Source organism: Panthera leo, chromosome D4, assembly GCF_018350215.1.
Source record: "Panthera leo isolate Ple1 chromosome D4, P.leo_Ple1_pat1.1, whole genome shotgun sequence".
In the NCBI taxonomy this organism is placed as follows: Eukaryota; Metazoa; Chordata; class Mammalia; order Carnivora; family Felidae; genus Panthera; species Panthera leo.
In genome coordinates this window covers 28103967-28129445 of record NC_056691.1, presented here as the reverse complement: position 1 = coordinate 28129445, position 25479 = coordinate 28103967, and the positions used below count along the sequence as shown (strand labels likewise).

Below are 25479 nucleotides of genomic sequence, written 5' to 3'. Positions count from 1 at the left end.
AAAGCGAGAAACAGCTCTCAAGAAATCCCTCAGACTTGGTCTCTGAGGCAGGAGAATGCAATCATGTAACAATTCCCTGCAGAAACGTCCAGAGTGGGAATCTTGTCACAGGAAGCAGCGACCAAGGAAGCCTCACTGTTAGCCCCGAGCTGTAGATCCCCCAAGTGGCTGAGCGGCCCACGGGAAGGGCACTCTCCACCAGGACGTGCTGGCTTACCTATGGGTTCTTCAACCGGCACAAGAGACTTCAGGAAATTCAGCCAGAAAATCACTTGGTTCAACTGGATCTCGTAGGGTTCTTCCAGACTGAAAACGATGACGTGGATGGATGTGGGATCATTTGCAGCGAAATAGTCATAACAGCAGAAGTACACTGGATTTCCAGAGAATTCCCACACACTGAAATCACCAACTCCTACAGACAGAATGAAGATTACTATCTGAAACAGTACCAACAAGTGCCAATCACCATTTTGCTTGCACCTTAGTGACCACCAAGGGAAAGAGTGATGTCCGTAGCATCGACCTGTTTATCTTTGCATCTTCGGAGACACGTGCATTCCATCTCTCCCCCCAGGGATTCCTCCTCACAAGGAAGGAGTCAGGGCAAGATGCCGCCTTGGGTTCCCCGTCAACAAACTCACACAGAGAACGTACATGATAAGATTCCATATCCTCACATACGTATAAATTATTTTTGGAACATGACAGGGTATACGACGTTGAACATAAAAGTCACTACGACATGTAACTTAATTCTGGCTTAGTGATGACCACGTTCACCTTCCACAGGTGAGTTAGTGACCTATTCAGGTGGGTCAGGAGCCAGCAGGCTGCCTGCACAGGGGAAAGACACAACAGTTGATTCGCAGTTCTGCACCTGAAGGATGTGGGCGAAAGCGTGAGGAGGTGGGGGTCCGTGAGGTCACCCAGCGTGGGGGGCAGCTGCTCCCACATACCTGAGTGTGGGTACAGAGGGTTTTGTAGAAGTGTCTGTGGGTGAGACTCTGACTGCACTTCCTGAGGGACCTGGCACCTTGCAGTGACCATCCAGACACAGGACCGCCCCACCCCTACATGGCCACACCCCAGCAAGACAGTGACCACCCACCCACCAGCCTCTGGGGGTACATGGCAGGACCACTTACGTTGTAGGATTTCAGGCTCTCTTTCCCTAATTCTACCCTCAGTGCTTATTTTGGGCCAGAAATTCTGTAGTCAACAATTTGGAAGATCCGTGGCTCTTCTGGAGCCCCCTCTAGGAGCACACACACTCCTGGGGACAGGACTCTCTAAGTCTGGCAGCTGAGACCTTGGTGTGAGAGGTTCTAGAACACGGGCTTGAGTCCTCTGAGAATGGGGAGCACTGAGAGCCAGACCTGGGGCAGGAGGGAGTTATGGAGGAGCTGGGTGAAGGCTTGTGGGGTGCTGAGGATACACTTCTCCTCTCCCTATGAAGCATGCCAACTCAGCTCCGGGACCTCGGAGAGCACTCAGCTTTTAGGATAGCACAATGCCCATGGACTTCAATGCCACCTCACTAGGGCCAGCAGAACCTCCGTGAAGATGCTCCCGATTGCCATTTTCTGAGCGCCTCCCCTGTGCCACTCTACCAGGCACTCGAATGAACATCGGCTCATACACTCTTCACAGATGAGTCTCGAAGAAAATGCTTGACCCCTGCTCTAAACTGCGTCTCAACAGGGCAGAAGCTGGTGTTCAAGTGACATGGGCCCAACTGGGGTTCCTGGGAGCTCGGAAGGTACAGCACCAAGGATTCAGTGGTTGATGGAGATAGTAAACCTTCCCTGGTAACATTTAAAGCTTCACCCCCTTGGAAATGATTGACAGCACTTGAAATTTTGCCTGTGGGAAAAAACTGCCTGGCCTGTATCATAGCATCAGCCATGAGTGGAGATGTATTCAAGAATCACTCTTCTCATACTTGCATTTGTCAAACTGCTAATGGGATTACATTTTATAAGTTTTCTCATCCAAGTGGATGTTTGGCTCTGCCTAGAAAATGTATTGATTTACTCAGCAGTCATTTATTAAGCACCTACTGTGTGCCTGGGGCTTTGCTAGGTGCCCAGGACAGCAGGGTGTCTGGTTTCACTACGGGTATTGACCAGCCATGCTTCACTGGGTCATCCCAAGGTCACTTTGTGCGGCTCTTCCTCTGTCCTTCGTGGGGCTGTGACACATGAAGCGGGAGAGGCCCCCTGTGGGGGGGGGGGGGGTGATTTACAGTCCGGGCAAAGGGACTCTGGGCGCGCTCCCCGGTACGGTGGGCGGGCTACTGTACCGTTCAGATAGGCGTTCTGGATGTCGATGGCCTTGGTGGACTGGTCATCGGCCACGCAGTGCGGGTGCTGGGGCGGGGCCACCACCACCTCTAGGGTCCCCCTGGTGAGACCGGGCTCGAACATCATGCTGCGGCTCCTGACGCTCACGTGCTCACAGCCCGGGTACAGGTTGCTGATGCTCACCGAGCCTGCAGGAGGAGAGGAGGCAGTGAGACCCCGCCCAGGGCGGCGTGTGTGCGTGAGCCCCTCCCACCTCACCATGCCTTGCCCCTTCCTAGGACACTCTCTCGTCCCCACCCCCTATTGGGCTGTGTGGACCCCTCCCGTGTGCTATGTGGCAGCGGTTCAGGGATGTTGCCTGGATTCGTTCTGGCTGCTGCACCTCCCACATGCCTTTCCTGAGCTGCTCTGGGCCCCAGAGACGGACCCCATGGGCTGCATCTCTGGGGTCCCCCGGCCACTTGGCTTCTGGTTGGGGTCAACCAACGTAAGGCCCTGGACAGGCTGCAGGGAGAGAAGGCCCAGGCGTCTCCCCCCCCCCCCCCCCCCCCCCCCCACCACCCCGCCCCCATCACTCCCAGCTGCTTCTCTGATTCCAGTTGTGTGTCTATGACCCTAGACACCAGAGCGGCTTTACCCCTGGGGTCCAGCTTTCCCAGGAACACGATTTCTTCCTCTTGTCTTTACAGCCCGAAGGGAGGTAACGGCTTCCTTCTGTTCCAGGACTTGGATGCTTCACTGTCTCTAGAATGATCCCCTGACTTTTGTCCAGGACACTGTCCTTCCATTAATGTCCCCACCTGGCCCCTGACAGATGCAGATAAAGCGGTACCACTTGGTACATGAGATGGTGTTAGGTTGACTGCAAATAGATTCTACACAGTGGCAGGCTAGGATTCTCCAGGGAGAGCTGACAGGACTTGGTAAAAGATAGGCATTGGTACACCTCGGTGAGTTTTCATTAGGAAAGAGTTTTTATACAATATTTTTAAAATAATAATTTCATGGTGGGGGGGTGCCTGGGTCGTTCAGTTGGTTAAGCAACTTGGGCTCAGGTAATGGTCTCACTATTCCTGGTATCAAGCCCCACATCCGGCTCTATGCTGACAGCATGGAGCCTGCTTGGGATTCTCTGCCCCTCCCTGTTTGCCCTTCCCCTGCTCTCTCTCCTTCTCTCTCTCAAAATAAATAAATAAACTTAAAAAAATAATTTCACGGGGATATATTGAAATCATAGAAAGAAAACATGATTTTTTGCTAACTGCTGACCTCTAGTGGTGAAAAGTGGCAGGGCAGGCCTGACGGAGAAGGTACCTTTGCACCCTGGACAGAAGACCCATATAAGCTACCAAAACTGAAACAGGAAGAAATAGAAAATTTGAACAGACCCACAACCAGTAAAGAAATTGAATCAGTAATCAGAAATCTCCCAGAAAACAAGAGTCCAGGGCCAGATGGCTTCCCAGGGGAATTCTACCTAACATTTTAATGCCTATTCTTTTGAAACTACACCAAAAAATAGAAATGGAAGGAAAACTTCCAAACTCATTCTATGAGGCCTGCATTACCTTGGTTCCAAAACCAAAGGCCCCACTACAAAGGAGAATTACAGACCAATTTCCCTGATGAACACGGTCGCAAAAATTCTCAACAAGATACTAGCCAATCAAATCCAACAATACATTTAAAGAATTCACCACAATCAAGTGGATTTATTCCTGGGATGCAGGGCTTGTTCAATACCCCCAAATCAATCAACGTGATACACCACAGATTAATAAAAGAAAGGATAAGAACCACATGAGCCTCTCAACAGATGTAGAAAAAGCATCTGAGAAAATATGGCATCCTTTCTTGATAAAAACTCTCAAAGGGGCATCTGGGTGGCTCAGCTGTAAGCACTGGACTCTTGATTTCAGCTCACGTCATGATCTTACAGTTCATGAGGTCGAGTCCTGTGTTGGGCTCTTCACTGGCAGTGCAAAGCCTGCTTGGGATTCTCTCTCCCCCTCTCTCTGCCCCTCCCTGGCTCGCTCTCTCAAGATAAATAAATATACATTTAAAAAATTTTTTTAAACCCTCAAGAAAGTAGGGATAGAAGGAACATACCTCAACATCATAAAGGCCATATAAGAAAGACCCACAGCTAATATCATCCTCAATGGGGAAAAGCTGAGAGCTTTCTCCTTAAGGTCAGGAACATGACAGGGATGTCCACTCTCATCACTGTCATTGAACATAGTATTGGAAGTCCTAGCCTCAACAATCAGACAACAAAAAGAAATAAGGAGCATCCAAATCAGCAAGGAAGAAGTCAAACTTACATTCTTCACAGAGGACATGATACTCTATGTGGAAAACCCTAAAAGACTCCACAAACTGCTTGAATTGATACACAAATTTAGCAAAGTCGCAGGATATAAGATTGATGTACAGAAATCTGTTACATTTCTACACACCAATAATGAATCATCAGAAGAAGAAATCAAGGAATCAATCTCATTTATAATTGCATCAAAAACTGTAAGATACTAGGAATAAAACTAATCAAAGGGGTAAAAAGTCTGTACACTGAAAACTAAAGAAAGTTTATGAAAGAAATTGAAGAAGACACAAAGAAATGGAAGAACATTCCATGTTCATGGGTTGAAAGAATAAATATTGTTAAAATGTCAATACCACCCAAAGCAATCTACATATTCAATGGACCCCCTATCAAAATAACACCAGCATTCTTCACAGAGCTAGAACAAATAATTCTAAAATTTGTATGGAACCAGAAAAGACCCCCAATAATCAATCTTAAAAAATAAAACCAAAGTTGGAGGCACCACAATTCCAGACTTCAAAATGCATTACAAAGCTGTAATCATCCAGACAGTACGATACTGGCACAAAAACAGACACATAGATCAACGGAACAGAATAGAGAACCCAGAAATAGACCCACAAATGTATGGCCAACTAATCCTCAACAAAGCAGGAAAGAATATCCAATGGAAGAAGGACAGCCTCTTCAGCAAATGGTGTTTGGAGAACTGGACAGCAACATGCAGAAGAATGAACCTGGACCACTTTCTTACACCATACACAAAAATAAACTCAAAACGGATGAACGACCTAAATGTAAGACAGGAAGCCATCAAAATCCCTGAGGAGAAAACAGGAAGCAACCTCTTTGACCTCAGCCGCAGCAACTTCTTACTAGATGTGTCTCGAGAGGCAAGGGAAAAAGCAAAAATGAACTACTGGGACCTCATCAAGATAAAAAGCTTCTGCGAAGGACTGGGACCTCATCAAGATAAAAAGCTTCTGCAAAGGAAACAATCAACAAAACTAAAAAACAACCAATGGAATGGGAGAAGATATTTGCAAATGACAGATCACATAAAGGGTTAGTATCCAAAATATAAAGAACTTATCAAACTCAACACCCCAAAAAACCAAATAATCCACTGAAGAAAAGGGAAGAAGACATGAATAGACACTTTCCCAAATAACACATCCAGATGGCTCATGAACACATGAAAGATGCTCAACATTACTCATCATCAGGGTAATACAAATCACCACAATGAGATACCACCTCACACCTGTCAGAATGGCTAAAATGAACAACACAGGAAACAACAGGTGTTGGTGAGGATGCAGAGAAAGGGGAACACTTTTGCCCTGTTGGTGGGAATGCAAACTTGTGCAGCTACTCTGGAAAATGGTATGGAGGTCCTCAAAAAATTAAAAATAGAATTATCTCATGACCCACCAATTGCATTACTAGGTATTTATCCAAAGGATTCAAAAATGCTGATTTGAAGGGGCACATGTACCCCAATGTTTACAGCAGCACTATCAACAACAGCCAAATTATGGAAACAGCCCAAATGTCCATCAACTGACGAATGGATAAAGAAGATGTGGTTTATATATACAATGGAATACTACTTGGCAATGACAAAGAATGAAGTCTTGCAATTTGCAACTATGTGAATAGAACTACAGTGTATTATGCTCAGCAAAATAAGTCAAAAAGAGAAAGACAAATATATGATTTCCCTATATGTGGAATTTAAGAAACAAAACAAATGAGCATAGGGGAAAGGAAGAAAAAATAAAATAAGAAAAACAAAGAAGGAAGCAAACCCTGAGAGTTTGTTCTTTTTAAAAAAGATTTTTTTTATGTGTATTCATTTTTGAAAGACAGAGACAGAGTACAAGCAGGGGTGGGGCAGAGAGAGAGGGGGACACAGAATCTGAAGCAGGCTCCAGGCTCTGAGCTGTCAGCACAGAGCCCAATGCAGGGCTCGAACCCACGAACTGTGAGATCATGACCTGAGCCGAAGTCAGATGTCAACCGACTGAGCCACCCAGGCGCCCCTGGAGTTTGTTCTTAAATACAGAGAACACACTGAGGATTATGGAGGGGAGGTGGGTGGGGGGATGGACTAAATGGGGGATGGGCTTTAAGGAGGGCACTTGTTGGGATGAGCAGTGAGTGTTACACGTAAGTGATGAATCACTAAGTTCTACTCCTGGAACCAATACTACACAGTATGTTAAGTAACTTGAATCTAATTTAAAAAGGAAATGAAAAAGACACTTCTTCCCACTTGTTCTTCTCTGGGGACAGCAGGCAGCGGCCCCTGCAGGGTGGCTCCTGGACACTCGCTCCCCCTCTGCTCTGGGTCATCTCCTTCCTCCTGCAGCCCCACATGCCACAGCTGTGATACTCAGCTGGCCACAGAGCGAGTGTATGTGTGGTGGCCAGACCACGCAGCATGGGGTAGGGACCAAGTGACCTGAGTGCCTGCAGACAGGGGTGGCAGACATGTCCCCTGGTCTTGGCTTTCTGGCTGGTGTCAGCCCCCGACCTCCAGCATATTCAGGAGATGACCTCGGAAAGGGCCAAGTTGTTAACACGAACCAGCTCCCTGCTGTCTGCGAGATATGAATGCACTTGCGTGGAACATTTATATCCGATATCGGGGATGTGAATCAGTGTACCCAGAGCTTCCAATTTTCCACAAAGAGCCCCGTATCCAAATTTCTTGGTGAATGAGTTCTGAATGTCAGCAGTAAATCCAATTTTCCTCCTCCCCGTCTCTTGTATCACATATAGCTGGGTTTCAGCCTCTGCTTTAGACACACATTATGTCTCTGAGGCCCAGGTTACTTCTCTCTAAAGTAGGTTCGTGAGAATCCAGTGAGATGACATATGTGCGCCACCTGAACCCAGGTCAGCACAGAGGCGGTCAACCACAGGCCGCTCTCCACTCTTTCTTGCTTCTAGGTTTTACTGCGGTCTCCCCAAGGGGCAGCCACTTTGTCAGCTGGATCTCCTTGTGGTGTCCCCTTGGCCTGCTCTTGTGTCTTTCCAGCATCTGCCACTTTCTTCAATCTTGCGAATCCCCAAGGGGACTTTCTTTCACATGAGTGACCAGGGAGAGCAGACCTGTGCCTCCTGAGAGAACAAAGCCGCCCGCTCCTAGGAGAAGGGACTACCACGTGATGGTCCCTCCCTTCAGCTGCTTCTGGTGGCAAAACCAGCATCGACGCCAGGGCACCAGGAAGATTCTAAAGAACTGAGTCACGTGGGACACAACAGCAAGCAGTGATTACCTCCTAGCAGCTCTGTGGGGGAAGCCTGACCCCACTAACCTGTTATCTTGACAGAAATTTGAGGGTTCGGACTGGAGAGACAGCTCTGAACAATTCTAAACAGAGGAAGACCCTCTGTGTCTCTGCCGACTGCGGCCAAGTGGCTTCTCTGGTCCAGAGCAGACTTCGTCCTCCACAGAACCTTCTGTGACCGAGCCCCACGACCAAGTCTCCCTCGGCGCTGCCTGGAGGACGCTGCTATAGCACCGTGACCCTGGCTGATAATGCAGCCTTCCTGAGGCGCGTTTTATCAAGGATCTACTTCCAGATTCTTCCAGATGTGGAAGATGAGTGGAGACATTACTTCGGAGAGGTGAGGGATGCACAGGAGATAGAATCTGTGGCTGGTTCAGTTCAGCTCATGGGCTTATAGGGCATAATCTTCATACCCAAAGAGGACTCACAGACATTTCAGATCCCAGGTCTAAATAGAGGTCTTTGTCTTTATCTCTGTCTCTCCCCCTTTCCCTCTCTCACACGCAGATACACACTCACAAACAAGGGCGTGGTTCACACACAGAGGCTGAACCTAATCATTAAATCTGGAAAACTACTGGCTTCAGACAAGGTGAAACCCATCTTACAAACTGAGCCCAAATTATGGGAGACAATGGGAAAATGTGTGTCTGAAATGCCCTTATACTCCAGACGGAGTTGTAAGCATCGTCCCTAAGCACTGGCTCGGGAGTCAGACACATCAAGAATGCCAGCTGTGTGACACCGGGCAGCCCATTTGACCCCTCAGGACCTCAGTTAAATACCCTGCAGGCTGTCGTGTGGATCAAAGGAGGTGTCACACGTACCACATTTTGTCCAGTGCCTGGCACACACTCGGTGCTCAGAAAGCACAAGCAATAGGTGTGAGCGACACTGTAGTCATACTAATTATAAATCCATTGTGGTTATTATCTCAGCGCCTGCTTGTAACTCCACTGCTGTTCACAGTAAAGAAGTTGAAAGGGCGTGTAAATCTCAGTCAACTGTCCCCCAGCCCTGACGAATGCTCCCCAGACACTCCTCTTCATGGACAGAGAGACTGCGTAGAAACAAAACGGTAAAACCGCTGTTTTCAATGTGGGGGGACTGATGAGACACCTTGTAATATCACGTGTAGAAACTGAATCCCTGCACAAAATGGAGAGTGAGGAAACTCTGTGAAGGGTTATATTCTTACCTTTGCAAAACGGGACTCCCCCAATCAGGCTGCGTGTGAGTGGATGGACCAACCGCAAAATCCTTAGGGAGCCTTTCGAAACCACCAACCTACTTGGAGTCGCACAGGGATGGAACCGAATTTTGTTGCTGTGTTCCTGAGTCACTGGGTGTGCCCAGCATTCCAAAAAGAAAGCCTAAGGGGGAGAACCCATCTTGGGGCCAATATTCGACGTGCACAATCTGGAACCTGTATTTGTTCATGTGACTTGTGTCTTCAAGGGCCGGGTACCCTGGTCTGTATTTTTACCCATGTAGCAGATATGTTTTATTCTGTCCCATTGCATTTAAAATACATTCACATAAATTGCACATAGCATACAATTCACCTCATTACCCATTTTAGAGTAGAACACGACACCATTCTGTGATCCACGCATTTGCAGTCTGGATCTTTGTGTCTGTGACCATGACTTTGGTGAGGCCCCGTCCTTGCTATTACTGGGGCATCTGCACCAGCAGGCCAACACATGGCCCACAGCCGGGGTAGAGTAACACCTAAAGCCACCAAGACAGTGAGATCTGGTCACCCCAGGCCAGGTAACCCAACACAAAGCTAGCACTCCTCCTAGACCGTGACAGGAGACAAGCACAAAAGCAAGCACCTAGTGGAGAGGCAGGGGCAGGGGAGGAGGCGCCTACCTGCTGGTTTGGATGCCAGGGGTGAGGGCGGGAACCTGGCGGAGCTGGCGGAGGAAAGTCTGGGCCGGCGTCTTCTGAAGAAGCTTCTCAGCAGCCCACACTTGAGAGACTCCACCAGGGTGGTCTTCCCCGAGCCTGAGTGGCCGAACAGCTTCAGTTTGATTCTGGATTGGAGGTTCTGTGTGGGCCGCAGCTGCTGGATGAAGAGTCCTCGGTGCGTATCCTGCACACAGATGAAAAGGGGCGAATTAGCCACAGAGAAAGAGAAGGCTCTGAGCAAACAGCCAATGCCGACTCTTACAGTTAGGAACTCTCGCCGTGTCCTTCCTCAGAGTTCTCTTGTGATGAGAAGGTTTAAGAGCTACTCACTTGGGAACTTTTAAATATGCAATACAGTATTATGAATTGTGGTCCCATCCTGTACAGCATATCCTGGCATTTACTTATTTTACCCCTGGAAGTTTGTACCCTGGTCTGCGACGCTTACCTGTGTTGCAGACGTTTTATTCTGTCCCATGGTATCTATAAAAAAGATTCATGTACAGTGCACATAACACGTAATTGACCATTTCCGAGTGGTCTGGAAGGCTTTCCGAGTGGTCTGGAAGTTCCGAGGCTTTACTGCATATACAATGTGTACAACCAGCACTGCATTGGGATCCAGAGCATTTCCACCCCCTAAGGAAGCTCTGTAGCTATAACCAGTCACCGCCTTTCCCTGCCCGGGTTCTGGCAACCACTGGTGAGCTTTCTGTCATCAGGGAGGTGCCCATGTCCATGGCATTTTGGTGCACAAGAAATGGGGTGAAGTAATTCCTGTGAAGCCATCAATTTAAAGGGGAACCAGGGTCAGCCCGTCAAGAGTGGCCAGGGACCCCTGCTCCTTTGTGTGGAGGGGCCCCGTTCCCTCACAACACCATGATGGCACCAGATGCTGAGAAGGGGCATCAGGAAGTACATACATGATGCCGTGGTGGGGCTGGGGACCCCGTAACCTTCCCACTGTCCTCTCTCAGCCCTGCAGAGAGAAGCAGGATAATTCACACATTCACTCACTCACTCGCTCATCAGCACACATTTATGGAGGCCCCCATGGGCTGAGCAAAGTGCAGGGAACAGGAAGGTGTAGACCCGACCCAGATCCGTGTCCTGGGGACACAGAGACACGTGAACACTGACACCAAAGACAACAAGAGCACTTTGATAGGACAGTGTGGGCAGGTGTTCTGTGCACCCAGAGAGCCCACCTGGACACCTGCACAGTCAGGCACGGCTCTCGCCGCCCTGGCTCCATCCACCCTCACAGCCAGCCTGCTTTCCCACCCCCAGCCTGATCCTGGCCCCAGAACAGGGGCCTGTTGGAGTGTGGGGTGCAGGCTCAGGGTCCTTCCCCGACCCAGGATGTTCCCTCCGCTTTAACCTGCTAACTTCCATACATCCGGGAGACTGCTTTTACTGGGTTCTCTTCCAGAACGTTCCTCCCCAGGAGGCTCCAGCCCAGGTGGGGTTCTCCATCATGACCCCGCTAGACTGTAGGGTGTGGTGGGATGATCTTCCCCCTCAACTGGGAGCCAACTTGAGGAGAAAGTCGTGTCCCCAGCACCTGGCAGGGAGGTGCTCAATAAAGGGGTGTGTAGAAATGACAGGACTCAGGGGGACCTGCAGAAGCCTCTCAGAGGGAACTGCCTGCTTTTAGTCTCCTGTGGTCTCAGGCCTGGCAGACACTGCTTCCAGCTCTCATCCCGGGAGGGGGGATGTCCTGCTGGCCTCTTCCCGCTGAGCCACGGTGGCTTCTTCCACTGACCACCCAGCAGGCTCACCTGTCAGACTCCACTCCTTCCCCATTTTCTCTGTGTGACCCTGACCTTCCTTCTCCACATGGCAACACTGCCTCCTAGTGGGCACGGTGGGAATGGGCGCTACGTTTTCAGTTCTTGATGTTGGGGGTGCTCGTGGATGTGGGTGCTATGTGTCCACACACGTTTACACATGTCCTGGACGGTAACAACTCCCTGGGTCCACCTGAGCGCTGAGAGTCTGCTGAGCATTTATTTAAGAGAAAAACTTGCTTATGATTACATGACCTTAGGCTTAACTGCATGCCACATATGACCCAGCCTGTTTTGGAGAGTGTGTTATCTCAATAGTTGAGGTTTCCAAGAATGCAAATGCTTAATAAATTGGTAAAAAAAACCCTCACGAGCTCCTACCCTCACTTGCGAAAATCAGGTAGACAAGCTGCTACAGTGTCCGCGTGCCATCCCAGCACTCCAGGATGCACGGGTGTCTGCAGGCACTTCATAGTGACCGTGCACGGGTCCCCATACCTGCCAATTTCACTACAACCCTCATGCCCTGGGCCCCAGCATTTATACACTGCAACACATTATATTTCACTATAGATATTCCCTTTGATGTCTCTGGTATGTCACAGGGAGGCCATTCCATTCACATTTAACATAATCTGTGCAGGTACTTGTCATCTGTGAACTCCTCCCCCTGCCCAGTGCTCTGTAGAACTTGACGCTGTCCTTATTCTAGCTTCTCCCTTAGCCGCAAATTCCAATAGGTTCAGACACAAAGCCCTGCAGGGGAGGGAAAGGGCTGGGGGACCCCTGAATTGTGACCCAAGTCAGTGCAGAGGCTGAAGACGTTCTGTTGTGACACAGTCACTCATCCCAGAGCTGCCCACCAGGCGGGAAGAGATGGGGTGCTAGCTGGATCTCTCCCTGATGCCATGTAGTGTTACAGATAAGCCCTTGACCCCAGAAGCAAATCTGCCTCCCAACCCTCTAATTTAACCTTCAAAGACTGCCCTTTCCCCTTCCTTTCCAATCAGTCCCTGGCACTCCCTTCCCCTGCACAGGAAGCATCTAAACTGCAGTCACCATGTCCTGTGAGCATCACCATCCACTAGGAGTATCTCACCAAGGGGAATAGAACATTCTCCACTTATTTTGTAACACACAGCTTACTAACATAAGATTCTTTTGAGGACACCAGTGTCCTCTTCTCCTGTGACAGGGGAAAGGCAGAAAACCTGCTTCTGGCTGTAATCCAACCACCGGCTCCCAGGGACAGTGTGCAATTAGTTGGTTTGTGGCCCTTTTCTGCTTTGTGCACTTCTGATCTTGGCACCTTGACTTTGGCCATCACGTGCCCTGTGTGCCAGATTGAGGGTATGTGTGTCCCCTCTGCCTGAGTCCCTCAGGCCCTTGCAGTCTGAAGACCTAGAGGCTTGGTAACCATGGCACACTGCTGCAGCCCCAGCAAACTTCCAGAAGTTTCTTTGGCTTGCTCCAGGGCAGCTGAGGGAAGTCATGTATATGCTTTGCTCAGTGCTGCCCTCAAATGACTACAGTTCACTCCTTTAAATTCCATGCAGGGTATTGGGGGGCTAGAAGCTGCAGGTAATGTGTTTGCTGCTTCCCCGGCCAGACCAAGAACAGAGGCAGGCAGGGATGAAAACTCTCACTTGGTCCTAACTCTAGTCAAGGTTCTCTGTGTCTTGCCCTGTCCTTGGCCAAGTTAGTTTACTTTTAGCAAGAATCCTGTTCAGTCAGTTTAGTAAAAATCCCACTCCTTCCTACGTGATGAAATTTCTCACCTCTCCCCTATATCTGATCACCTGGCCTGCTTTGGCAAGAATCCTGTTGAGTATGTCCCTACACACAGGCTCTGGGATACCGGTGCGATAAGGTGAGCCATGCCTCACGTTTTCCTTCTAACCCCCAAATCTGACCCAGGGACACTCAAATGCTCCCAATGACATTCCTTGTATACCCCACGCTGCTCCCCCATGATGCCCTTGCCAGGGGTTCTCCCTGCTTCCCCACCCACTGGCTGTGCTGGGACTGCCTCATCCACCCTTCACCTTCTCTTTGGAAAGAAGACAAGTTTGGAAACAGCTCCCCATCAAGATGGACAGATCTGCCATAAGGCAAGAAAGCAAAATATGAGTCTTCTCCTTTCTAAGGAGACCCAACCTGGTCCTGCAGGATAATCCCTCCGCTTGCTCACTAAGAGCCTTGGAGAATCTGAACACAACCGATTTTGATGCAGAAGTACAACAGAAGGTGCTGAAATCTCTCCCGGACTGCAGGTGGGTGGCGCATTTTCTCTTGTCACCAGTAGGCGGCGGCACAAAGACTGTTGGGGCCTAGAGCAGTGTCCCAGGGAAGGCAGCTGCCATCACCAGACAGGCGTGCTCTCCAAGGCTGACTGTGGTTCTGACGCAGAGAGGGCCTGAGGAAGACAGTGAGTTTGCCCCCCCTCCCCCCGCCCCACAGCTCTGAAGGTGGGAGAACACCGATTTCTTTGGAGGGAGCACACAAGTCCCTCTGTGGTCTCTACCTACCAGGAGATCCAAGGCCACCTGTGCCCTGGTGGCCACAAAGCCCCGCCTCATCAGACCTTCCTGCATTAACACCAAGGACTACCGTGTTTCCTAAATTCTGGCTCCTGCCTTGGAATATTCTCCTGTGGTTAGTGCAGAGGTGAGGGCTGGGGTGGCCATGGCGGTGAGCCTCTAGCAGGTGAGTCTGCCAGGCTTGGGGAGAGGTGGGGAAAGCAGCAGGGAACGTGAGGATCAGAATTCTGAACCAGTCCTGCCTTCCAGGTGGTCAGAAGGTGTATTTTGTAAGTGGGAGGCACAACATGGACTATTTCCCCATTTGCTTTTGTTAACTTTACACTTTAAATATTTACCCAGGGATGGGCACCCTCCATCTGCACTCCTGCCCATGGGTCACAGTGTAACTGAGCCTGGAAAACCCCATCCAAGTGCCGTCATATCTCACCTGGCTCCCAAGACCACTTCCTACCTGGTCTCTGTCGGGGCAGTCAGAGGGCAAGTCCCAAAATGAGAGTCAGATTTTGCTCCCACCTGCTGAACACAACTGGACCAAACCCAGTCTCCTGACCTAGGTTTGTAAAGCTGCCTACCTCTCTGATCAGTCACCATTCTCTCCCAGACCACCAAGCTCAAGTCCTGGTGCAGGCCCATCCCTCTCCTTTTTGTTTTCTGAGACACACCCACCCAGCTTTTTACTGCCCCAGGCCCTTTGCACTCACTTTTCTCTCTGCTTCCTCCCCACCACCTTCTCTGGTTTGCCTCCCCTCTCCAATCTTTCATGTGTTGGTTTAAATGTCACCAGCAGAGTGGGTGGAAAGTAACTCCCCTCCCTTCTCTAATTTCACTCTGTTTGAATCCCTGCACTTACAGCAGGGGCAACGATCCTTCTATAAAGGGCCAGGTGGTCTCTCCTATGATTGTCATGTACCCAGAAACTGGCCATAGATAGTAGAAAGTCAATGGGTGTGGCTGTGTTCCAATAAAGCTTTATTTACAAAAACAGGTGGTGGACCCACTTTGGCTGGGAGGCCATTGTTTGCCAACCCCTGACTTACCCCACCTGGTATTTTTCTTTATTCGTTTTTTGGCTGACTTTTGCTTCTTTTGTTCGCTGTGGTCTCTCCTGTGCCTAGAATAGTTCTTAGCATATCTAGACACTGTGAATATCTTTTAAATGAATATTATTTGGTAACTGCATTGCTCTTTGATGCCCTGGGGAATCCTGGTTTCTAGCTAACTTTCTTCCTGCACCTTTACCCCTGGCAATTTAGCTCCACTTTCCCATCAGCAAAGATGACTAAACATCAGCAGATTGACAGGGAAGACCATCTGAAATCTGGGAAAGCCAGATAAGAGCACAGGGAGGTGATGTGGCTTTCCCCACATGGCAGGATGCAATTAGACCCGGCAGGGAAGAAGCAGCAAGTCTTAATTATGCAAATGTAGTTTCCTTGTGCTGAATTTTAAATTCTGGGTAAATTCTACACTTTATCCTATTTTCCAAAATATTCCCAGGCACCTTTCTTCACTGTCTCATCTTAGGTGTAAGAACAGCAACTATTTTAATGCCAGCTTATTAAAATCTAATTGGAAGGACAATCAAGCCCCCCAGTGTGAGGGCACTGAACACGCAGGTGGGAAGAGACACGTGTCGTGGGCTCTGCGGGGGGCACCAGAGGCTCCAGCACACGGCTGCCCCCCATCACTTCGTGGTGAACTGGGTCACAGCACACCTCGCCCAGCTCAGGCCTGTCCCGGGTTCTTCCTTTCCCCACAAGCTCTGGCCTGGCCACCCCCACCCCCACCCTGCCCAGATGCACTGGCTGCAAGGTCTCATCTCTTCAGGGTCAGCCCCCCTGAGCTGTCTGAGGACCCAAGTAGCCTCTCGCTGTGCTCTGGCCAGTCCTCTGCTGCCCCCTGCAGGTCAACAAGATGACTTAGGTTTTATTTCTGGAACAGGAAGCCCCTGGCTTCCCCAGCAAACCTTTAAAAATCTGTTCCTAGGCTTGTCAACTGATTAGATGTGAATTCAAGGGGGCATTTCTGTTGCTAATTTGGTCTACTTGGAAACCTATTTCAAGGCCACCCCCCTGCTGTGCAGATACAGACTTATCCCCATGAATGTGTTTAGGATCCACAGGGAGGGGGGTCTTACAGAGGATGGTTCTCTCCCAGGGGTGTCAGGAAATGTGCAGTTTTTTATTTCACAATGAATGGGGGAGGGGCCAAGATGACTGGAGCTGCTTGGGGGTCCTCTTATCTTGTAAGGACAGGAAGTCCCACCACCCCAAACTGCCCACTGCACCCTGGTGAGAAAGACTGGGAACATCAAGAAAAAATGACATGGAAAGGAAATTGGTGACACGATGCTCCTATGTAGAGATTGCCCTCTTCCTTTCCCTTATCCGCGGATCCTGGTGTGCTCACTCTCCTCCAGGGACCCGACTTAATAACTGCAAATACATCTACTGTCTTGGCTTCTCTGTAGGTATCACCTACTCCTCCTGACAACCTACCACAAGTCCTTACTGACATCTTCTCCAGGGTCGCTCCTGTGATGCCTCAACCACTTTCAAGAACCAGATTCCGGGACCGGGTGTCCCCAATTCCAGGCAGTTACTTATTTGAAAATATATTTATTTTAAAAGACACGAATGTGGTTAGAAATATGGGGCAGCCAACTCCTCCCTTTCTGCCTCATCAGGAAGCTGAGTCTAGAGCCTTCTGAGGGAATGACTGTGGCAAACAAATCATGGGTCTCAGTGAACACGGAGTCCAGGAGACTCCGCTGGAGGGAGCAGGCCGTGGGGACCCCTGGAAGGAGATCGGGGCTCACCGCACAGCGGGTGAGCTCAACATGGGGAAAGACCCCTGTCCCGCGGCTGGTGAGGAGTTGGCACTGAAGCCCGGAGCCCACTGAAGGCCACAGGACATTCTTATTTCAGGACTGACTCTGGATGCTGCACTGATGAGCGTTTGCGTAGCCTCACTGAGCCCCGCTTTCCTGCAGGAACGTCTCCATCTTTGGGATGTTGTAAAATCACAGCACCTGCCACACATGGATGGTTGAATGATGGCTGTTGTAACGCTGGATCTCAAGGGGGCCCACTTGCCTTGTTGACACTCCCACATCTGCTCCTGGGTGCTGGGTCACAGGAGGGGCCACCACAGGGAAATCCTTATGTTTCCCCGGGACTCAGAGATTGGTTTGCAGGCTACCAGAAACAACAGCAAACACACGGTGCTTACTGTGTGCAGACACTGGTGTAAAGACAACATTTACATCATCACCATACTGTCAGGCAGCTCTACAATTACCCCATTTGACAAACAGGAAACTGAAGCTAAGCAGGTTTCTATTTCCCGAGCCAGAAAACAGCAGTGTTGGGATTTGAACCCAGGCCATCTGACTCCTGAGTCTGTGCACCCAGCCATCAGTTTATATTTTGCCTCTCAAAGCAAAAAGAGAGAGGAATCTTTCTGTGGACTCTGGGCACTAACAGGGATGATGTCCTTTGATCACAGGTATTAAAATGACTTTTTTTGCGCTGACCTCTCCTTAGAGAAAAATCCCAGGATAATGGCAAAATATCAGACATTGGAATATTCTCTCTCCCATCTGTCTTTTAAAAAGCTAGGCACCCTTCTCACTGCCACGTAGTACTCCATTGTGTATATAAACCACAATTTCTTTATCCATTCATCAGCTGATGGACATTTAGGCTCTTTCCATAATTTGGCTATTGTTGAGAGTGCTGCTATAAACATTGGGGTACAAGTGCCCCTATGTATCAGCACTCTTGTATCCCTTGGGTAAATTCTTAGCAGTGCTATTGCTGGGTCATAGGGTAGGTCTATTTTTAATTTTTTGAGGAACCTCCACACTGCTTTCCAGAGTGGCTGCACCAGTTTGCATTCCCACCAACAGTTCAAGAGGGTTCCCATTTCTCCACATCCTCTCCAGCATCTATAGTCTCCTGATTTGTTCATTTTGGCCACTCTGACTGGCGTGAGATGATATCTGAGTGTGGTTTTGATTTGTATTTCCGTGATGAGGAGCAACGTTGAGCATCTTTTCATGTGCCTGTTGGCCATCCGGATGTCTTCTTTAGACAAGTGTCTATTCATGTTTTCTGCCCATTTGTTCACTGGGTTGTTTTTCGGGTGTGGAGTTGGAAATATGGCCTTTGTAGCAACGTGGATGGAACTGGAGAGTATTATGCTAAGTGAAATAAGCCATACAGAGAAAGACAAATACCATATGTTTTCACTCTTATGTGGATCCTGAGAAACTTAACAGAAACCCATGGGGGAGGAGAAGGAAAAAAAAAAAAGAGGTTAGAGTGGGAGAGAGCCAAAGCATAAGAGACTCTTAAAAACTGAGAACAAACTGAGGGTTGATGGGGGGTGGGAGGGAGGGGAGGGTGGGTGATGGGTATTGAGGAGGGTACCTGTTGGGATGAGCACTGGGTGTTGTATGGAAACCAATGTGACAATAAATTTCACATATTGAAAAAAGAAAGAAAGAAAGAAAGAAAGAAAGAAAGAAAGAAAGAAAGAAAGAAAGAAAGAAACTGAGAACAAACTGAGGGTTGATGGGGGGCGGGAGGGAGGGGAAAGTGGGTGATGGGTATTGAGGAGGGCACCTTTTGGGATGAGCACTGGGTGTTGTATGGAAACCAATTTGACAATAAATTTCACATATTGAAAAAAAATAAAAAAACAAAAAATAAAAAATATATATGTAAAAAATATATATTTATTTATATAAAATATATAAATTTATATAAATTTATATATTTAATATATATTATTTATATATATATTTATAAATATTATAAATAAATATATATTTATTTATATATAAATATTATAAATAAATATATATTTATTTATATAAATAAATAAAAAGCTAGGCACCAAAACACAAGGGCGCCAATTGGTGGGAGAAAATAAAGGAAATCCGAAACCGGGACAGTGCAAGAACGCACCTACCATGATTTAAAGATTCTAGACTGGAAGACAGCCTACCGCCTCCCCTGGGCACACAGGGTTGGCAGGATCACCATACGAGCTTCCCTGTATTTGTATTTCTAATCATAAAAGCAACGTAAGCACATGGCAGGAAATCTGGGATCAGATTAAGGGAGAAAATACTTTTAAGCCCCTCAGTCTGATCCCTCTCTGCTGTCACTGGAGAGCCTGTCCTTCATGTACTTCGGTCTGGGCTTTACTCACTGTTTCAGACCTGTCACCACAATAACTTCCGGCTTTGCACCCAGTGTGGCCATCCATTTTAAAACAAAAGAATGGACCTTTCCTGTGTGTTAAACACGGCACAGCCCAAGGAAAAGCTGTGTCACCTTGTCCGAAGAGGATATCTCCCCAGGTGACCCACCAGACAGGCGGGGATCATGGTTTGCCACTGATTTCTGCTTAAAAATGAGTGTCTGTCCCATCCCAGGGTCGCAGCTCTGTGAGAAGTCTCTGAGATGGTAAGCAGCACTCCAGGCCCAGAAAGATTCGCCAGAGGCTTCACTGTGAGGAACACGGCCCACCGTGACCGCTGAGCCCTCTACACGCGGCAGGGACGTCACTAGGGCTCAGATTCGGGTGGTGGCACCCCGCATGGGTGAGAACCCTCCTCCGTGGAATGTGGGAAGCCTGAGAATCCCTGATCCGTGAGGTGTTCAGCCTAACGAAACTTTCCTCTCCACCAGTGGACTGTAAGAGAGATCTAACAATTCACAGTAAAACTGTGTCCTCATCAAGTGAGTTGCCAAGGCCAGATTTCAGGTCAGTTTCTTTTTGCTGTTGATGGATACTACAATGAGTGATCGACTTACAACCACCCTTCTCTTGTGACATGTCACCTACAAACATAGGCTCTGCACTCAAATGCAGGGCACCTTGCTATAAAGTCCACCCAGAGTCAAAGGTCGCAAACACTGAGCCAATCCAGCCGGTTGTTGTGTTCCAGACTGTTCCATTCTTCCATGTGCTGACTGACACACTGCTTTACTTTAAGGGAATTTGGAGATTAGGAGACTTTGTGGGCAAGTTCCTGGTTGATCTGCTGATAGTGACTCCCAGGCTCCACCCCCTCTCTTTCTGCTTGTAAACAAAACACTTTCCCTTGTTTTTCTAGTCCAAATTCTCCTCCACAGTGAGACAGTGCATGGCAGTGCAGAGTGGGAGAAAACAATGTCTACATTTAACGCATGCATTTCCTGTAAGAACATGTGAGTAAGGCTAGGGGTGCCTGGGTGACTCAGTCAGTTGGGCCTCTGACTCTTTCCATTTCAGCTCAGGTCATGATCTCACGATTTGTGAGTTCAAGCCCCGCGCTGGGCTCTGTGCTGACAATGTGGAGCCTGCTTGGGATTCGCTCTCTCTCTGCCCTGGCCCTGCTTGCATTCTCTCTCTCAAAAGAAATATATAAACAAAAAACATTTTTTAAAGATTAAAAAAAAAAGAACATCTGAGTAAGGCTAAGAACATTTTTCCAGACTTCTCTTTCTGGAATTTCCAGAAGGAAGGGCACATTGAATCCCTGCAGTGGCCAGGGACATCTGTTTTCACGGGTCATCTTCCTACTGCCTTTGCAGCCAGCTCACAGACTCCGAAGCACAAAGGTGTGAAGAAGAATGATCTCTCCCAGCTCAACTCCAAGGCTGGGAAGGAAATTACTGCACCCATGTCCCCTCCCCCGCCCCACGGCCAGGACCCTGGGACCACTATGAAAATTCAGACTCTCAGTAGCTGTGGAGGGTGAGAGGTGATCATCCCTCCCAGGACACTTCCAATTTGTTTTTTTTTTAAATATATATTTATTTAAGAGAGAGAGACTGAGGAAAGGGCAGAGAGAGAGGGAGACACAATCCCAAGCAGGCTCCAAGCTGCCAGCTCAAAGCCTGATCAGGGCTTGATCCCATAAACTGTGAGATCATGACTTGAGCCAAAACCAAGAGTCAGTTGCTTAATCGACCGAGCCACCCAGGCACCCCCTCACTTTCCAATTCATATGGGGCAGGACATCTATGGGATACCCCAAGCTTATTTTCGATAATCCCTTTCCATTGAGCACTTAAATCAACTGAATTATTATTTATTTCTAGAAAGTCTGTCTTTGAAAAATTACTACATGATTATAGTTGGCCCTTGAATAACACAGGGATTAGGGGTGCTGGACCCCCACACAGTTGAAAATCTAGATATATTTTTGACCCCCCCCAAACTTAACTACTAATAACACTCCACTGTTGACTGGAAGTCTTACTGATAACATAAACGGGTGATTAACACATATTTTGTATGTTTATATGGACCATGGACTATATTCTTACAATAAAGTAAGTGAAAGAAAAGGAAATGTAAGAAAATCATAAGGAAGAGAAAATAGATTCACAGCACTGTACTGTCTTTATTTAAAAAACGTGCATAGAGGTGGACTTTGTACGGTTCAAATCTGTATTATTTAAGGTCACCTATATTATAAGGAATTTGGAAAAAATATAGTAATGTTTACAGAAGGAAATGTTAGTTACCAAAATACCACTGTTAATATTTTCTATGTATTTCTATGTATACAGGAGAGATTATAATGTGCATATGTATAATTTATCTTCTGCTTTGAAACCCTGCAACATCCTAAGCACTGAACTTTTGTTACTAAAACCTCTTCAGAAATATTTTAGTGGTCAAAAACAGTTCTACCCTGTAGCTGTATAACAATTTACTAGACATCATTGTTGGTCATCTGTTTCCGATTTTTATTATTGTATTATATATAACTATATAACTATATATATATATATATATATATATATATATATATATATATATATATAGTTATATATATAACTATATATAACTGCAATGAAACCTGCATGCATAAAACACTTTTTCCTGCATTTCTTTCATTTCTTTAGGATAGAGTCTCAGACACAGAGTTCCTACCTTAAAGGGTGTGACTAATTCTGAGGACTCCTGATACACATTGTTATGATCTGGGCTGGAAAGACACATCTGCCATTTACTTCATTTTGTCCTGTGTCCTTAAACCTTAGAGCAACAGTGTTTCCTGGATCAGAGCGTATCATGTGATATCTGGGGGCTCAACACATTAAGAAGGAAAGAAGCAGTCAGCCTTCTCATTTCCTGTCTACTTTGTGGGGACGGTTATTACAGAGAGGGCGGGAGGAGGGAAACCAGGCATAGCAACTGTAAGGACGTCACATGATTTCCATGTCCAAACACAGAAGAGGAAACTGATAGGTAGCTGATGCACTGACGCTAACTGTATGCAAGCCACAGGACAGGGACAGACACCTTTCAAATAACCCGTGTGCCCAAAGCCTCATTTTGTTCATCTCATTCTTTACAAAGAAAAAGGCAGACCTTTTCATATAAAACAGAGAATTTCAGACCGATAAACAGCATTTCTCACCTTCCGGAGCCTTGCAAGCAGACCTGCTACGTGCTCGTGCTGTTCTGATTTAGCCAGCTCTTCTGCTGTCTTCCCATCCTGTTGGAGAAAAAGGATTAGTTTCTTTCCTTCGCACAAGAGCTGTTTGTTCCATACATTAGCTCTGCCTTCGGAGGCAGAAACAGGCGTAACAGGCGTCAGAAACAAAGAAGGTGGATAAACAGTGTGTCCTAGATTCTTTCTCTTCTGTAGAATCCTTATTTCACTGGGCTTCCCAGGAAAAGAAGAGGAGAATTAGGAAAAAATTGTGCACTGGTGCCTTGAAGTCCATCGGTGCGATGTTTCAGACCCACAAGCTTTCATCACACTTGGCACCTCGTTGGCGAGCAGATTACCCCAAATCCTGAACCCCTCTCCAATAAAGCAGACAATGAAGACTTTCACAGATGCCAAATTCTAGTTAGTGCTAGCTAATGACTTAAATTCCTTCTAAGAACAAACCTCAGCACTCATAGGATGCTAGTTACTGGTAATAACTGTGCGTTTCAAAGAAAAGGCTTAGTTTTATGGACCATTTTGACCTAAAGAGTTTCAGTGAACATAAAAGAAGGACATCAGAGTCTGCAGCACCTTTCAATTAGAGAATTTTCATAGGGCTGCAGTTTCGTAGCGAGCAAATTCACTTCCATTTCTGTGCCATGAATAAGCACGACACCGGCTAACACGTACGGAGCACCTCCCGATATCATGCGCCTGGTGCAGCTCTCAGGGCTGTGCCTGCACTGACCCTCGGAGTCGCCTGGGAGAGGCAGGCACGGAGGCTGTTCGCGTGCCCCCAAGGAGGAAATGGAGGCTTTGGGACTGTTCTGCTGCAGTTTTAAAGACATTACAAATTCGAAAGTAGAAAATTGCAATTTCCATGCAATTACATGCAGTATCTTTTCAACAAGAAGAGTTAGAAGCATCTCGGCCCCTCTCTCAATGTTTATCAGTAACCGCTAAAGTTCCATTCCCACGGAAGCTCACGGACGCCCGAATCTGATTCACAGCACATCTTTGAATTTCTCAACTCGAGTCATAATCTGAGCCATGCGCGGGGTTTCATGAGACCAGCGTTTCTCAGCCTCAGCACTGTTGACGTCTGGGACCAGATCAATCTCTACTGTGTGGGCGGGGCTGTCCTGCGCATGCGGAATGTTTAGCGCATCTCTGGCTTCGGCATCAGATGCCAGCAGCATCGCCTTTCCAAACACGTGACAACCCAAAGTGTCTTCATGAGACAATATAGGGAAAGCAAAAGGGACTTAACTCCTATAAAGCCACTGGCCTAAGGCAAGGGTTAAATGTTTCCATAGGCTTAGAGACAAAAATCTCCTTCTGGAAGGGAGAACAAGGGAGAGATGAGAGCCATTAGGGAGTAACGGTGGTCTGGGCAAAATTAAAGTAGCAATTTAAAGGCTCCTTGCACAAGTATTTCTGTTTTCCAGGAGTTCTAAAGTAACGTTGAACATGGGGAAAGGCATCCTGTGATTGTCTTGTATCCACTAAAAAGTAACAACCACAAGATAATGACTGTGGGACTGAAGGATGCTTCCCCACTGCTTGCTCTCACCCTTTGGAAACGTGCCTTTATAAGCCTTGCATGCTGTCCCTTCTGGGAGCAACATTCCTCCTGCTTGTTGGCTCCCTCATACACAGGCTATCTCTAATAAGTTCTGCCTGCCTACTTTCTCTCAAGTTTAGGGTTGAGACTCAAAAACCTGGTCTTGGGGGTCCAGTAACATTCAGACACTGCCAAGCATTCCCTGGGTGGTGCGAGATGGCCCCGGTTGAGAACCACTGCCTTGGGCCGAAGCTGGAAGCTCACGTGGGTGCTCTGGGGAGGCAGTCTCCCACCCATCTCTCGCTCTCCCTTAAAGTCCCCAGGTGTCTCCAATGGGCAGTTGAGGGCTCCTCGTTTGCTTTGGGGTCAATTAGGGATCTTGTTGGACACCACAGCCCAACCAGGAATTCATGCCCAACTGCCCAGATCCTTACTGACATAAGAAAAGGCTTCAGGTTAGTGGTTCCCAAATCTGACCGCACACTGGAATCGCTGGGGTCCTTAATGCCTCCCAGTGCCTGCACATGTCCACTCCCTCTGGACACTCTGCTTCTCTAGGTCTGGTTGCCACCTGGACACTGTGGTTGTAAGTGTTCCCAAGTGATTCCATCGTGCAGCAAAGTTTGGGAACCACTGTCCCCACTGGGAAAAACTGAGCCTTGACTGAAGTTGTGTGCCTTCTGGCCACAGCACTTCTCTCAGAGACCCCAGGTCTGCACATGACACAGGCAGAGGACCTTCACTGGCAAAAGTTAGTGTCCATCGTGGAGCCTTTCAAACAACAGGAAAACCCCCATCAACCACATGTCCTACATTTATACAGCACTTTACAGTTTGCAAAATGCTTTGCCCTAAGAGACACTATTCAGGCTCCCAAAAGAAAAGCCTGTCAGTGTAGTAGAAAGAACTTTGGAGTCAGATAGACCAGGTTGAAGTCCTGAATGTGTCCCTCACCAGCTACGTGCTCAGTCACTCGGCCTCCTGGAAAATTCTTCATCCGTATGGCAGAAACAGACACCCTCACCACTTGAGCAGATTAGAGAAAACCAAATAGAAAGAACAGACTATCAGTCGTGGAAAAGGAAGCAACAATAATTATTAATTAAAGAGCTGAGAATTCAGCCTTTCTCGGAGGGAATGGGGTAGGAGCTGGAAGTTTGCATTCTTGGCCTTGCTCTACCGTGGGCCCCTGCTGGCTCCCACAAGCAATTCTAACCCTTAGTGTCTTCTTGGTTACAAACAGTGGTCTGGGAGGGCCTCATTGAGAAGGTGATGTTTT

The 25479-nt window shown here is 47.9% G+C and overlaps 1 protein-coding gene across 5 annotated transcripts in view; it reads right to left on the bottom strand.

Moving 5' to 3' along the window:
- DAPK1 (death associated protein kinase 1) overlaps window positions 1–25479 on the bottom strand; it is a 188752-nt gene that overhangs the window by 11276 nt on the left and 151997 nt on the right. For all 5 annotated transcript variants that reach the window (XM_042912400.1, XM_042912399.1, XM_042912397.1 and 2 more), the window contains exons 19-22: window positions 22619–22696; window positions 9816–10038; window positions 2306–2494; window positions 218–415 (exon numbers count right to left, since the gene is read on the bottom strand). In XM_042912400.1, the coding sequence (XP_042768334.1) occupies window positions 218–415; window positions 2306–2494; window positions 9816–10038; window positions 22619–22696 (688 nt within the window). The remainder of the gene's footprint in view (window positions 1–217; window positions 416–2305; window positions 2495–9815; window positions 10039–22618; window positions 22697–25479) is intronic.